The following is a 17,233-nucleotide window of genomic DNA, read 5'->3' as shown; positions in this document are numbered from 1 at the left end:
GAACAAAGGAAATTGCAATGGCATGAGAGGGGAACTGGCCGAGGTTGACTGGAAAGGGACATTTGCAGGAGCGACAGCAGAGCAGCAATGGCCGGAGTTACTGTGAAAAATGAGGGAAGTGCAAGACAGATATATTCCAAATAAGAAGAAATTTTCTAAAGGGAAGAAGGACACTACCGTGGCTGACAAGTGAAGTTAGAGCCAAAGTAAAAACAAAAGAGGGCATGCAAGAAAGCCAGAGCTAGTGGGAAGACAGAGGACTGGGAAGCTTTTAAAAACTTGCAGAACAAAACTAAGAAGGTCATTAGGAAGGAAAAGATAAATTATGAAAGGAAGTTGGTGACCAATATCTAAGAAGATACTAAAAGCTTTTTCAAGTACATAAAGGGTAAAAGAGAGTCAAGTGTAGATATAGGACCAACAGAAAATGACGCTGGAGATATTGTAATGAGAGATGCAGAGATGGCAGAGGAACTGAATGCATATATTGCATCAATTCTCAGAGTGGAAGACATCTGCAGTATACCGGACATTCAAGAGTGTCAGTGAAGTGAAGCTAGTGCAGTGGAAATTACAACTGAGAAGGTGCTCAAGAAGCTTAATGGTCTGAAGGTGGACAAATCTCCTGGGCCTGTTGGTATGCACCCCTGGGTGCTGAAGCAAGTAGCTGGAGAGATTGAGGAGGGATTAATGATGATCTTTCATGAATCGATAAGATTTTGACATTGTACTGGATGACTAGAAAATTGCAAATGTTACTCTGCTATTTAAGAAGAGTGGGAGGCAGCAGAAAGGAAACTATAGACCTGTCAGCCTGACATCAGTGGTTGTGAAGTTGTTGGAATCGATTGATAGGGATAAGATCATGGAGTACCTGGAGGCACATGGCCAGCATAGATCCTGAAAAGAAAACCTGACAAACCTACTGTAATTCTTTGAGGAAACTACAAGTAGGGTAGACAAAGGAGATGCAGTAGACGTGGTGTACTTGGATTTTCAGAAGGCCTTTGACAAGGTGCCACATATGAGGCTGCTTAGTATGATAAGATCCCATGGAATTACAGGGAAGTTACTAGCATGGGTGGAGCATTGGCTGGTCAGAAGAAAACAGAGAGTGGGAATAAAAGGATCCTATTCTGGCTGGCTGCCGGTTACCAGTGGAGTTCCACACGGAACAGTGTTGGGACTGCTGGTTTTTATGATGTATGTCAATGATTTGGACTATGCTATTAATGGACTCGTGGCTAAATTTGCCCATGATACAAAGATAGGTGGAGGAGTGGGTAGTGTTCAGGAAACAGGAAGCCTGCAGAGAGACTTAGATAGTTTAGGGGAATGGACAAAGAAGTGGCAAATTAAATACAATGTTGGAAAGTGTATGGTCATGCACTTTGGTGGAAGAAATAAACAAGCAGACTATTATTTAGATAGGGAGAGAATTCAAAATGCAGAGATGCAAAGGGACTTGGGAATCCTTGTACAAGATACACTAAAGGCTAACCTCCAGGTTGAGTCAGTGGTGAAGAAGGCAAATGCAACGTTGGCATTTATTTCTAGAGGTACAGAATATAAGAGCAGGAATGTGATGTTGAGGCTCTATAAGGCAGTTGTGAGACCACACGGAGTCTTGCATGCAGTTTTGGGTTCCTTATTTTAGAAAGGATATACTGACATTGGAGAGGGTTCAGAGAAGATTCACAAGAATGATTTCAGGAATGAAAGGGTTACCGTATGAGGAACGCCTGGCAGCTCTTGGGCTGTATTCCCTTGAGTTCAGGAGAATGAGGGGGGAATCTCAGAGAAACATTCTGAATGTTAAAAGACCTGATCAGATTAGATATGGCAAAGTTATTTCCCATGGTAGGAGATTAAAGGACAAGAGGGCACAGTTTCAGCATTGAAGGACGTCCATTTAGAACTGAAATGTGGAGAAATTACTTTAGTCAGAGGGTAGTAAATCTGTGGAATTTGTTGGCATGGGCAGTTGTGGAGGCCAAGTCATTGGGTGCATTTAAGACAGAGATAGACAGGTTATTGATTAGCCGGGGCATCAATGGGTATGGAGAGAAGGCAGGGGAGTTAGGATGACTGGAAGAATTGTATCAGCCCATGATTGAATGGCGGAACAGACTCAATGGGCCAAATGGCCTACTTCTGCTCCTATATCTTATGGTCTAAGATGGTGCATTGCCAGCTGACTGTATAACTATGTCAACGTGCACAGATTTGATTTTCCTTCAGCGTATATTTTTAGCCTGATCTTCTGTATCAATAAAATGTGGACTTTTATCTCTCCCTTCAGATGGAAGACCACCAAGTTAGAGTCAAGCAAAACAAGAATTACAATTACATTAATTTAATCCACTGTATTGCATATCATCATGCTAGTAAAACATCCTTTCTTTCTCATTTTCATTTGGAATTTGGGTATTCACACACTCTAGGTTTAACTAGGCTCATAGACCAGGTTCTAATAATTTTAAATTTATTTTCAAAATTGTTTCATCTACATTGTACACACGATGGATAACATGAAACCTTTTTTAAAGATTTCAATTCACTTCATGCATCTCAAGAATAAAAAGCTAGTCGTGTATTGCATAATGATTGTTTTTTCAAAGTAGTAGCAAACTGAATATCAATAAACATTGTAAAGTGTTAAGCAATAGTAAAGACAATTTCAAAGAAACATACCTTTAAAAAGGCTTTCCTTTCCAATGTATTCATTATAAATGGAGGGATAGCTAAAAATAATTAAGAAAAGTCCATACACTACATTGTTCACAGTTTAAGACAGAACAAACATTAAGTTTTAGCAACAATATGATTCAATCTTATTTTGGATTTAAGATTAACAAAATAGTCGCATATAAATGGTATGAGGCATTTGCAGCAAGTTGTTTGGCATGCTAAATATAAAATAATTAGATTTTGTAGAATTTTGCAACTGTTAAGTATTTACGAAATGTAATAGTATGGTCAGGATATCATTTGTTTTCCAGCTGGAAGCATTTAAACCCACATAATCCGACCATTAGGATGGGCAGAATCACAATACCTCACAAAACTATGTTAGGATAGGTATTTTGTTGATACTGTATATGCAGACTGCCAAGGGTAGATAAATTACCACTAACAATGAGCAAATGCAAATCTAAAAACTGTATAGATTTAGGCCACTTGTTTCTTCATTCTCCCAATTATCTTTGTAAATCTGTACACGTGAGGCAACATTCTGAATCAAGATGAATCAACCTCTCACTCAACGTCAGCAAAACTAAAGAGCTGAGTATTGACTACAGACCATGAGCCAGTACTCATCAGGAGATCAGAGGTGGAGAGGGTCAGTAACTTTAAATTCCTTGGTATTATAATTTCAAAGGATCTGTTCTGAGTCCAGCACTTTACAAAGAAAGCATGATAGTGCTTCTAATTTCTTATAAGTCTGTGAAGATTCAGGATGTCATCCAGAACATTTACAAACTTTTATTTTAATTATTTTTATTTAGCAATACAGTACAAAGTAGGCCTTTCAAGCCATGCTGCCTCAGCAATCCCAACAAACCTGATCTAACCACAGGGCAATTTACAATGACTAATTAACCTACCCCCTCCACGAGGACCACAACCTTGTTGTGGTTTGGAAGCTTGCGTGCCTCAATGACCAGGAGAGTAATGTTGGCTGGAATCAGGGCCCTATTGTTTGGCTTTTGATATGATCACCATGCCAATGGTAGAGGACAGACTAAGAGTGGTCCACCGGTCCTCCAAATTTGGGGGTTCAGCTCAGGGCTAACAATCCTGACTGGTAAAATAAGCTGTTACAGAAACAGCCATGAAGAAACCTTCTACATCTGAGTGCAATGGTATTCTTGAGTCTCCACCTGGGACTTGCATGATTTACAGCAGTGAAAATCACGAGGATGCCTCTGACATGATGAAGAAACACCGCTAGAGATGGAGGACCTTCATTGCTGCTCTAGACAATAGGGGTATAACAGGAAGTAAATAATTAACATTCTCAGTATATCTTTGGACTGTGGGAGGAAACTGGAGCACTTGGGAAAACTCACACATTTCACAGGATGGACATGCAGAGACTCCTTATGGAATGGCACCGGAATTGAACTTCACGATGTCCTGAGTTGTAATAGCGTTGTGCTAATCGCTACACTAAATGTACTAAATTGGTCACAGCTCCCAAGTGCCATTATTTTAAAAAGCATAGCAGTGCCTCTACTTCCTTAGAAGATTGTGAAGATTTGGCATGACATCTAAAACTTTTGACAAAATTTTATAGATGCACAGTGGACAGTATCTGACTGCATGCATCATGGCTTGGTATGGAACATCAATGCATTTGAATGAAAAAGCCTATAAAAATTAGGGGTTACGGCCCAGTCCATCACAAGTAAAGCACTCCCCACCATTAAATACATCTACAAAGAGAGCTATCACAGGAAAACTGCATTTATTATTAACAACTCTCACCAGTCAGGCCATGATACCTTTTCGCTGCTGCTATCAAGAAGGAAGTATAGGAGGCTTAGGTCCTACACCACCAATTTCATGAGCAGCTATTACCCCTCAACTATCAGGCTCCTGAACAAGAGTGGGTTAGTTTCATGCATCCCAACATGGAACTGATTCCACAATCTATGGACTCACTTTCAAAGACTGTACATCTCATGTTCTCAATTATCTTAATTATTTTGTTTTTCCTCTTTTGTATTTGCACAATTTGTTGTATTTTGCTGATGGGTTGTTTGATCATCTTTGCGTGTAGGTTTTCATTGACTCTAACGTGTTTCTTTGTATTTGTTGCAAATGTCCAAAAGAAAATGAACGTCAGAGTAGTATATCGTGATATAAACAGCATGTACTTGCATAATAATATTTACTTTGAATCAGTAATTGTACTTTTACTTTAACAGAAACTAATTCATGCTTAAATTGTGTCCTTCATTTTTATGCAAATCCAGTGGTACAATTGGAAAATAAACTTTCCAGAAAAGGGTTAAGATCTGGAAAGAAACACAAGGCATACAATGGGAAGATAGATAACTAGCACTGCATTTTCTTTATAAATTCTCAAAAGCTTAGATTTAGAATTTCATTAACTTTCCTTCCTAATTCCTTGTTCAGCTGGAGGCTCAGATATGATTGACTCAATGGTTTCTGCTAACGCTTGACCAATCACTTTGTTAGTTTATATGTTTTATTTTGATTGCTGATAAACCATTATTTATTTTTTATTTATAGGCATCTCTGGGAAATCACCCAGAAGTACATGATGTTAACTTTGTTTGATAATGCTTCCATGATGTACCTTATTAAGTTTTGCCATTTTAAAAGTTATTCTTTGTTGTTATAATGGAGGATAGACCCTACTGAGAGATTTTACTCTTATGCAAGATTAGATTTTTAAAACTGGTTTATCAAACAGAACCACTAAGCTATAACAACAGAATATACTGGAGTTTGAAAGACACACAAAGCTTGACCTCTTGAGTTGCAGCTCATTATAGTACTGTTAAGCCGTTAGGAAATATTAAATCTATCAATGACAACTAAATATAATGGTGAGCAACATTTGAAAATATGAAATCCAGAAAAAACAAACAAGACTGAAAAATTAACTTAAAATGTTGCTACTATTGGAAAAGAATTATACCACTAACTTCCAAATCATCACTTAATCCACGTTTACCAGTGGGTTAAGTTACCATGACGTCTATTCACAATGCAAGTGAGGCATGTTTCAAATAACAAACCATAACACTAAATATAAATACGTATCCTCTTGGCCACAACACAGTGTGCAAATAACTAATAATAATAAAAAAAAACAAAAATGTGTAGACCAGAACTCAGTAAGTCAGATTGTTAAAATTATTTGCTTTTAGTACCACTGACCCATGCCAGGAGCAGCCATAAGAATCCTAGAGATGATTACTTGTACGATAGCTTGTTGAGCAGCTTTTGTTGATTCTCCCAGTCGGTTGCCATTCTCATCTGTTATTGGTATTCCATGTTTTAATTCTCTATGGAATAAAAACAGATTACGGCAATACAGAATGTTTGGACTTTGTATTTCAAACTTTAAAACAGCATTTATTTCAAAAAGAGAGTTTTGTTTTGTTTTGAACCATAGTAGCAAGTTTATCATTTATCTTTAAAGAACCTATAATGCAAATATAAAGAAAGCTTACTCAAGTGCTTTTTCTCTGCTCTCAAGCTACAGTGCCTTGGAAAAGGTATTTAGCACCCAACTATTTTCACATTTTACTCTCATTTTCTAAACTTAAGTTACATTGAAGTAGAATTTTTGAGCTAATATAAAAGAATATTGAGCATCATGTGAAATCAAAAGAAAAATTCCAAAGCCTGTCAACAACTTACTAAAAAATAAATCCCCTTTTTAATTACTACACTAACTTTCCTCAGGTACAATACTTTCTATCACCTTACCAACTCACCCAATTTGTTTTCAATGAATTCATAAGAATAAATATACCCTCTCCCTGTAAGGTCCAACAGTATGGTAGATTTTCAACAGACCAAAGTAAAATTAAGACAAAAAAGTATTCAAGACAAGGGGAATGATAATAGCGAAGCATAAATCTGGGGAAGGGTATGAAACCATCTTAAAGGCACAGAGCCCAGTGTAGTCCGTCATGAAAAAGTGTAAAAAATATGAAACCATAGTCACACTGCCTTGGTCAAGCTGTCCCTCTAAACTTAGAGAACAATGGCCCTTGTAAGAGAGGCTACTGCGATGCCAGAAGTCACTCTGAATGAGCTACAGAAATCAGTGGCTGCAACTGGAGATAAAGTTCCTGGCTTCACCATCTCTAAGGCTTTGACAAAAAGAGTATTTATGGAAGTGTGGCAAGGAAGAAGCCCTGGCTAAAAAAACAACACATGCATATATCCTTGCCCGTAAAGACTTTGCAAAGCATCACTTAGAAGATACTGCAAAGATATGGAAAAAGGTCTTGTAACCAGATGAGACTAAAGTGTTAGAGCAAATATAGAGTGGCTTCACATGAAGAAAATTGATGTCCTTGACTTTAACCCAATTGAACACCTCTGGCAAGACCTCAAGATTGCTGAACACTGCCACTCCCCAACTAACCTGGCACAGCTTAAGCAATTATGCTCCACCCCATAATGCAAACCTATTAGAGAAATATCCAAAAACACTAATGGCTGTAATAGTTGTGAGATGTGACTCAACTAAGAATGGAACAAAGGGGGTGAATACCTTTGAACTGCTGATATTTGTGTTTTTGAACTTTTAGCTTTTCATGCTTTACAACTTTCCCTGTTTTTTTGGCTCTACTGTGAAAAATGGAGCATGGGATTCACAAATAAAAATTCTCAGTTAAATTGATCAATATTCCTGGTTGTAATAGTCATTTATGTGAACAAAGGGTTGGGGGGTGGGGGCTGAATACTTTATCAAGGCAATGTATTACCCGTATCTTTATTTACTGTAAATAGCTTAATTTTCAGCAATAAAACCTATATAAACTTCCATAACTTTTCAAAAATATTTAATTTTAATGATTTAGATTTCAAAAATTTACTGCTCAACACTATACTTAGATCATTGCTTAAAATAAACCCCATAATCTGTATGTGGCCAAGATGAATTTTGGTAAATCAACCAATATGGATTTTGCTTTCAGTACCTTAAATCACATTCATCTGAAAAATATATTTTCTCCCAGTTGTAAGGTAAATAAAGCTACGCAATAAACAGGATGCAAGTATTTATTTTACAAAGGGAAAATACAGGTTTGAAACTTTGCCCTTCCTTTGCACGGCCAACATTGGGAGGCTTAAAAGGGCAAACATTAATTACAAAAGATCCTCCATGGATATCCCTCCTTCCCAGTGAACAGGCCTATGATAGATTATTATTTACAAAAGCTAATCTTTGGTAACATTTGCATTCTTTTACAGTATCAAAGATGTCTGTCATTTTCTTCAACTTTTATTTTTCATTGTTTCTCTATTCACGAAATTATGAAAAGGTGAGTTAATTGTTCAGCTCCCATTATTCTGCTATTTCCTTATAAAAGTCGAGGAACTGTCCATGATAACTTAGACCATAAGACCGTTAAGACATAGGAGCAGAATTTGGCCATTTAGCCCATCGAGTCTGCTCCACGATTCAATCATGGGTGATCCTTCTTGCCCCTCCTCAGTCCCACTCCCCAGCCTTCTCCCTGTACCCTTTTATGCCATGTCCAATCAAGAACCTATCAAGCTCTGACTTAAATACACCCAACAACCTGGTCTCCACAGCTGCCTGTGGTAATAGATTCCATAAATTCACCATCCATTGGCTAGAGGAATATCTCCACATCTCATTGAAATGCAACACCTGTGTTAAATGTCTACCACTGCAACAAAGCTGGGACTGAATACCATGTTGGATTAGAGTCTAAATTGTTATTCTTCTTTAAGGTTAGCTTTCTCTATGCTTGTTTAAACTTCTATATAATTAACTATTTATATGGAATTATTCAGTGAAGTTTCAGTAATACCGTAAACTCCAGTGTATAAGCCGACCTGGAGTATAAGAAAACCCCCCATTTTAAAGGCTAAAAAAGTGACTTCTCATGTTACCTTTGTATAAGCCGACCCCTTTTGTAGAGGTTTTTGATTTAACCAGAAAAGATCACAAGATCTCACATGCCGGTACTCAGCTTTGCTGGATCTGGAACCTGGAAATTCTGTGAACCAATACCTGCTAAAAAATTAGGCCTACACGTTGTACAGCATTATAAGCCAATTCTTAATAAATAAATCAGGGAGATAAATTTTGGATTAGGTTTCCAAAGGAAAAGAATCCTCTGAAATGTAACTGCCGTGAAACCATCGTAATCTCATTAAAACATAACACGGGGTAGCAGGATCAGTACGTGTACTCAGTATTGAGTTTGCGACCACCATGTTCAAAAGATTAAAACGAATGCATAATGATGCTGGCTTCAAGCTGAAGGTTGTTGATTTTGCTAAAGGAACGAATAATTCTGCAGCTGCTAAGAAGTTTAGTGTAAACGAGAAAAAAGTGAGAGAGTGGAGAAAGGCAGAGGGCACGCTGAGGGAAATGTCAAAGACAAAATGTGCAAATCACAGGAAAACATACCAGTGGCCAGAACTGGAAGAAAAAGTGAATCACCAATGATCGTCTGGATACATTGTTACCAGAGAAATGATTTGAGTTCAAGTGTTGAAATGGGACGAGAAACACTGTGAGGTCAGCGAAAATTTCAAAGCTATGTGAAGATGGTGCACTCAATTTATGAATAGACATGATCTTGTGTTGAGACAAAAAACAAAGATTGCTCAGAAAATTCCTGCAGGGTGTTGTTGTTTACATTGAAGAACACTGCTGGATGGACGAAGCGGGTTGCTTGAAGTGGGTTAAAGAGGTGTGGCGTCGACGTCCTGAAGGTTTCAGGAAAGAAAAGTCGCTACTTGTCTGGGACATGTTCAAAGCGCACTTGTCAGGTGAGCCAAAAGCAGCACTGAAAGTTGAAAATACGGACTTTGCAGTCATCCCCAGTGGTTTGATGTTCATGCTCCAGCCACTAGATGTGATTTTAAACAAATCATTCCAAGAATTCATGAGTTGACAGTGGAACGAATTTGACTCAAAAAGAGCCAATAAATATGACCTGTCTTCTGTGTATTCATTTTTCCAAAGTTGGCACCCTCTGTATAAGCCAACCCCCTAATTTTAGGACCAAAATTTAGGGTCAAATTCTCGGCTTATACACTGGAATTTACGGTAATATAGTTGATTTGATATTTTTCTAGAAGCTTCTCTGCAGCTTGTGTCATGCCACTGGACATGATTATTTCATGGGTTACCTCTTATCAATGGTATGTCCTTCATCCATTTAGTCTGAGCTAATTTTTAAATTGTGAAATGAACACAACTTATTGTTACCTGTCTTTGTTTGTTTTTATAACACCTAATAAAATGGCTGTAACCACCAGAATTATGTCTAATTCTTGACTTCCAAAGAACCTCAGGATCATAACATCACCAGATCCAACAACTATAATGATGCATTATGCGGTGCCACCACCGGGATCATTTCACTTTTAAATCTGTGCTTACAACTACAGAAAACCTTACCTCTGTCTCATCAAAGGAATGTTTATACAGTTGGCAGCAGCTACTGCAGCAAATGGAACAAAGCGTCCTATTAGAGGTGTCACACGCTGCATAGAATAAAAGGATTTTAATTATTTCTTTCACAAGAAAATCTATAGAGGTTTAATTCCAAATCTTTAATAATTACATCTAAGTAAATGTTACGAAAGTACCCCATATAAATAATTGTTACTAAATAACTAAATCTTCAACTTCTGAATAATTTTCCTCAGTTTTTTTAAACCACTCATTAAAAGATTAATTACTAAAGAAATCGAAGCCCTGAAAATCTTTATTTTCTTACGGTAGTGATGAAAGGCTGAACTACATTAAGCCTTGCTGTGCAGTAGCACTAAATATTCTATCATGCAAACTATCGTCAGATTTTAGTAATTAAATATCTGAAACTGCAAAGCCACAACAACCTTCTATTATGTCATTAGTTCTAATTAACCCAGATCTGAAATGCTCACATTAAGAGTTAAACAATTCTAAGAACTAAAGGAACAGAATAGATCTGACACTAATATTGTTTTTTGCATTGATGCTCAGGTAGTTAGAATGCAAATATAACATGACAAGCATAATCTTTCCAGAGTAAAGGCCAATATTTATTGACCACCCATAAAGCAGTGGTGCACAGTTTCTGAATTTTCAAAATCTGATAGACTGCAATCTTAATATTCCACAAATCAGGCTAGTGTGCATCTTGGAAGTTAATTTGACAAAGGTAGAATCCATTGCACTTTTTGGTTCTTTCTATCAAGGTAGCAAATGTCATGGATTTGTGAGATGTAAAGAAGTGCACTATTGCAGCCACTGAATTCTGGTGGGGGAGCAAGTGAAAGCAACTGTTGTTTTTAATATTTAGAGTAGACAAATTAGGAACCAATACAGTGGACTGTTTTTATTAGATTAATTCAAAGTCGGAATGATATTGGAGTGCCCTTCTTTAGAAGTGGAGATAGTTCCACAATGCTTTTGAATTTCGCCTGAAAAGGCTTTTGGGAGTTGGTAATCATCCCACAACCATCCTTTAACCATAACCATAACATTTATGTGACTAGTTAAGTTTTCCACTCAGTGACAAGCAAGATTTTCATGACAAAATTCGGTGACAGCAATGCCTTTGAAAATAATGGGAGCAGCTAGATTCCTTTGTAATTGATACGGTGGCTGGCATTTATATGTCATTTACAATTCTCGCCAGTGTCTAGATTTTGTAGCATGCAGGTAGGAACAGTTTAATGTTGTGAATGTGTGAATGCAATCATTAGTGAACAGCCCTATTTCTGACATGAAGGGAAGATCAACGATGAAGCAGCTGGTTCATTTAGCACTGGACATCACCCTCAGGTGATGACAACCTGTGAATAAAATGAGGTATCTATCATAACTACCAATTGCTCCTTGAGCTTTCTACAACACCCATCAAAGATGACGTAGCTCTGCCAGTTCTAATAACTTCACTTCACTGTCTGAGGCTCCTAGGTACCACAAGTGAATGTTTACTAATATCAAAGAAAGCCTCTTTACTTCTTGAAATTAGCTGATGGGGATGGAAGCGAGAGAATGAATTGGATATATAACATTTGTATTTCTTTTGTGGATAGAACACATCCAAGTTATTTTTCAATTGTTGGACACCTTCCAACATTTTGGTTGCATTTCTAGTGGTAAACGAACTGTAGTGTATGTCTTCATTACAAATGGATATTTTCAGCTGTTTTTCAAAATCTTTAGTCTATTTCAATCACCCCATAAAGTCTGAATTCTGTGCCAGGTGGAGGCTGAAATAGACCCATTTAGCACTTCAGTCTGAAGATTGTTTCAATGTTTTAACACTGTCTTTTGCACTCAAGTCATTGCAAATTGGGAAATACAAAGCAGCTTTCTCTAATAGCTGTATAAGGACCTGCATATAAGCTGCACAGGACCATTTACAAACCTTTGCAACAAGATTTCAGAACTTTAAATCAGTTAATTTTCCCATGCCTGTGCTATCTATCAAGGAGAAACTTACATCTTTACAATGAGCACATTGTCCATCATACATCATACGAGCTTCCCACTAAAGCAAAACTATTCTGCAAGGCGAAGGGGAAATTGTTGAATTAACATAATTTCCAGTTCAGACTCAAGATCACCCCAACTTCAGTCATCAAGTTAATGACACGATATTGGAAAACCTGGACCACTTCCCATACCTGTGGAGTCACCTCTGACAAAGGCAGACAGTTATAAACTAATTCACCATTGTCTTCAGTGTACCAGCACAGATCAAGACCACAAACCTGGCACAAAGCTCCATCTACAGTGGACCTTACCATTCCTTCAGTTTCTAGAAAGCAGGGATCTCAGAGCACTAGAGGAACACCATCAACACTGTTCTCACAAAATTCTTCTAATTTATTGTTAGAACACTTAGGTAGTCCTTTATTAACAACACTTGAATTCTGTGTGTTTTGAGGTGACTGTTGGATTCACTGTGACTCACAGAATTTAGTACTCGTGCAACAGGTAGGTAGATAATTTGGGAAATGCTGCATTCCTTTATATACTGAACTTCTGTGTGCTCCTGATCTTCGCATTTGAAATTTTCAATGTGATGCTGATTCTCACCTTCTCCACTTTGAATGTGATGAATTAATGATTCCCAAAAGTCCAAGGGAATATTGCATGTTTCCAAGGAGACTTTGAGAACATCTTCAATCTTGGAATTGTGTGTCTGTATCAGATATCTAATCCATATGACACTGCATAAAAATGACTGTATGTTTATTTGGGATCAATAGTTGGGACTTTAGCTTGGGAGATGACACCGATCTTGTGCCAGTGGATTCAGAAGATTTTGCAGAAATATCATTGATACATCTCTAGTGTGCATTTGTGCTATTCGCGCAAGGACTCCAAGGCACAGAAACATAGGGATCGCTGCTGTTTTGCAGACTATGAAATTTGCACTCTGCTTGAAATCTTGATCTTCATACATCTTTTTCCTCAGTTGCCCTAGGTTCTGTTGGCACATTGGAGATGATAATGAATTTCATCTCTGTTTGCCTTTTCTGAGAAACAGCTTTTAAGATACAGAAAGTGTTCCACACTTTCTGGAGGGTTAAGATGGACAATTTAATTATTGGAGATATTGGAGAATGGTGGTGTATAAGGATAATAGGGCTTCAAATTCCTGTGATAGGAGCAAAAATCCATTATAAATGGAGGAAAGAGCACATTACCTGCTAAAAACCCAATGTGCAAGTGCTTCCAACCCCACCTGAGAGAAAATCTGTAGCCCTGCAATGACGTTATCTTTAGTCTCGAAAACCTTTAAGGGAATCAGTGCCACAGTCACCTTTACAGGAAAATAATTCCAGAACTTGATTATGTAAAGTCAGTCCAATGATCATTGATTGTGTACCTAATGACAGACTCCCAAAATAGACATAGTATTCCGAACTTTATCACAGCACATGATGTGGGTAGAGTGAGTCAATGTTTCAATTATGTTCTCATAGGCTCCTTGGAAAAATGAAACAGTCCCACTGACATCTGGAAATCCCTGGTCCATCACTGCTCAAATTCAAAAAATATGAATTCATGAAGGACTTGAGGTTCAGTCACTGACCACATACAGAAGCTGAATGTGAACAACAAAACAATGCGTAACACCCCAAACTACCTATCAACCTCCGGCACCATCAAGACCTCCTACCCCACCTGTGGCACAGTCCGTAGCACCCACAATGGCCTTATCAGCCACTTCAGAATGCACAGAACTGGATCAGAAGCAAGTCATCCTCAATCCAGAGGATCTGCTTAAGAAGAGAAGACCACCAAGTGAACCTAGGATCGTATTAGATATTATCAGCAGCCAGTGCTTTTATATTCTGAGTGGGTGATTTATCCCTTTAAAATGTATTATAATTTTGAATATTAGTGTAAAAACTTTTATTCATTTATTTCAACTCCCCTTAAGGATGATGGTAATAATGCCCAGATTATTAAATGTCCAGTCATTTGCTGAGCTGGAGAGATGAGAAGGACATAGAGAGTGGCGGGCAACATAGAAAAGTGAGAGTATGGATGGTAAAAGAAAACGGGAGTTTTGAGGGATTCTCTGCCCAGCACCACCCCCTCGGGTAGCACTTTATCGTATCTTCACAAAAAAAAATCAACAAAAAGTGTTCACTACCATTTCGCTATTCAATAATGAATAAAACATGCATGAATTCAAGTTCGTGATACCTTAGTTAGTGAATTAAGGCCAAGAGCTGTTGCTACTGCACCTGTTGTAGCAGAAACATAGGCTGCACCAAGCTGGCTGTAATTGAAAGAAAAATTAAAATAACAACCAAATTTAAAGATTTTGAAAATAATAAAACTTAAGCAGCATTAGCTGTGACAAAATACAGTTTGTAACATCAGTAATAAATTAATATGTTTTTACTTAAGAAATTACCTATAAATATGTATGAACCTCATTTTTCTTTTTTTAAAATTTTAATCAGTCAAAGCAATAACTTGGGATATTGGTAAATACTGAAACTGAAGAAAATCTGAGTGCAGTTATCACTTACTTTATAGTTATTGGCGCATCTCCACTTCTGTTCGTATAGTTCACTATAGCATTAAAGGATTGATTAATCCACTGCCAGAATACCACTGCTGGAGTAGTCCTGAAGTCAAATTAGGTGAAAACTTTTTATTACTGTATTCAGTAAATGTAACTGCCACAGTTTAGAAGCTTATCAAGTGCAGATCTTTCGATACCAATTTTAGCAGGATTACAATATTTTCTAAGCTATTTATAATAAGTTTAAGTATTGATGCAAGCTTGATATACAATGTGAATAGCCAAAGGCTTTGGTTCTGGGAGGCAGCAGGAATGAAGAAGACTTAAATCAGAGACAGGATGTCTTCAAGCCTGAAAAAATCACAATAGAATACTCTGAGAAAATGAGTTTTATAATCAGAACTTCAAAAAAGGAGTTGGAGTGAAAGATGGGAACATATATAGAAAACAGGAGACTATCAGATAGTGCAACTCTAGTTTAGATACAACAAAAATCAGCAAAGCTGAAAATATACTGATGGAGACAGCAAATTGTACATAAAGCTTCCCAGATCTGTAGGGTACTTTATGTACCAACCAGCCACTCCTCATATTCTATATACTTATATAAGGTCTGGAGTCTATTTTAGCATGTCTGTAATTTGTTTGTAGTAATTTGGTACAGTCTACTTGTTTTGAAATATTTCAGTATTTCAAGAAGCCTATGTTTGACCAACTAAAAGATTTTGGTCATTTTATTACTTCTTAAAAAAGGAATCTTGCAAAACATTTATAATGTTCTTATTTTACACTAACAGCCCAATATTATAGAGAATTGGAAAGATTGTATTACAAGTATAAAGTCAATGACATTACTATCTCCCTTCAAAGCAAATGCCCCTTTTTTAAAATGAGAACCCGAAACCCTCCAGTTAAGAGTCCAACCTTCAATTTAAAACTTGAAAACATCACTATCAAAATCTATAAGCTTTCCTCTCATTGTGGCAAGTCAAGCGAAAAAAAAGTACTCTTTTTCTTAACAATCCATCTGATCATAGTCAACAGTAATATTTTGTGTACCAGTCTCTTCCTTCTGATATCCTCTTCATGCTTTTAAAATGGTTGCCTATTTATCCTCAATTGCTTCTCCTGGTCCCAATTCCATTTCCTACCTGTCCCATGTAGATAGTATAGCTCCCGTGATGGCTTTTCTTTCCTTGGATTCTGAAGATTTGTCATAAACCTGACATATTAATCCTACTTTCCTCTCTCCACAAATGTTTGACTGTTTCCAGCACTCTGTGATGTAAATTAGTTTAGCAGACATATTTCATAGTTGATAGGGTAACAAGTATATACGAATTATTACATTTTTTAAATCACAAGTTTACGAAGTATTTTATAAAATCCAAGGGTTTAACAAATTTGAGGATCTTTAAATCTACATGCTTTGATAGTACTACTTACTTATTCTATAACATCCTATTTGTGCGTGTTAAAGCCCAAAACATATTTTAACGTAATACTGTCATACTATTTTCAAAAACAAGATAAACTAATTACCAAATCGAAAAGAATTCTCTGATTACAGTGCCTTGAAAAAGTATTCAGCCCCCCACAGCTATCTTCACATTTTGTAATTGTTGAATGCCATCGAGTCATCTATGACTCATGGTGACCCGAAGGATAGCGCAGTTGTCCACAGGGTTTTCATGGTAAGATACGAAAATAGATTGCAGGCCTTTCTTCCATGCAGGCACTGCTGCTGCCCAATTAGATTCAAACTCTAGATTATTCACTTCAAAGTCTACACTGGTGCCACTACACCATCGGCTAGCCCTTTCACATTTTACTGCCTCATTTTCTATATTGAAGTAGGATTTTTTTGAGCTATTCTACAAAACATTGTACATCATGTTAAATCAGTAGAAAAATTCCAAAACCTGACAACAGTTTACTAAAAATTGAAAACCAAAATTGTGGGGCTGAAAGTATATTCATCCGCTTTGTAATTACAATGCTAACTTTCCTTAGGTGCAATATATGTATTACCTTACTAACTCACCCAATTTGATGTAGAAAATTGGAGAAAACCCTAATTTTATCCCCCAATGAATAATATCCCCCTCTCTCTTTAAGATCCAACAGTATGGTGAATTTTCAACAGACCAAACCAATATGAAGACAAAAGAATATTCAAGACAAGTCAGGGAAATGATATTAGAGAAGCACAAATCTGGATAAGAGAACAAGACCATCTCAAAGGCACTGAACATACCTCAGAGCTCAGTGTAGTCCATTGTGAAAAAGTGGAAAAAATATAAAACCACAGCCAGACTACCTAGGTCAGACTGCCCTTCTAAACTTAGTTGCTGAAGAATGGCATTTGAAAGAGAGGCCACTGTGACACCACAGTCACTCTGAGGTTGCAGCAACTGGAGAATAAGCTTATGACTCCACAATCTCTAAGGATATTTATGGAAGAGTGGCAAGGAAGAAGT

At 37.2% G+C, this 17,233-nt stretch overlaps 1 protein-coding gene across 3 annotated transcripts in view; it reads right to left on the bottom strand.

Moving 5' to 3' along the window:
- LOC132405406 (sideroflexin-1) overlaps positions 1 to 17,233 on the bottom strand; it is a 75,167-nt gene that overhangs the window by 26,682 nt on the left and 31,252 nt on the right. For all 3 annotated transcript variants that reach the window (XM_059990174.1, XM_059990176.1, XM_059990175.1), the window contains 5 exons: positions 14,758 to 14,856; positions 14,426 to 14,501; positions 10,163 to 10,248; positions 5,917 to 6,044; positions 2,695 to 2,744 (listed from right to left, as the gene is read on the bottom strand). In XM_059990174.1, the coding sequence (XP_059846157.1) occupies positions 2,695 to 2,744; positions 5,917 to 6,044; positions 10,163 to 10,248; positions 14,426 to 14,501; positions 14,758 to 14,856 (439 nt within the window). The remainder of the gene's footprint in view (positions 1 to 2,694; positions 2,745 to 5,916; positions 6,045 to 10,162; positions 10,249 to 14,425; positions 14,502 to 14,757; positions 14,857 to 17,233) is intronic.

The sequence above is a fragment of the Hypanus sabinus genome, chromosome 15, assembly GCF_030144855.1.
Source record: "Hypanus sabinus isolate sHypSab1 chromosome 15, sHypSab1.hap1, whole genome shotgun sequence".
NCBI lineage: Eukaryota > Metazoa > Chordata > Chondrichthyes > Myliobatiformes > Dasyatidae > Hypanus > Hypanus sabinus.
This window is presented reverse-complemented; position numbering and strand designations above follow the sequence as displayed.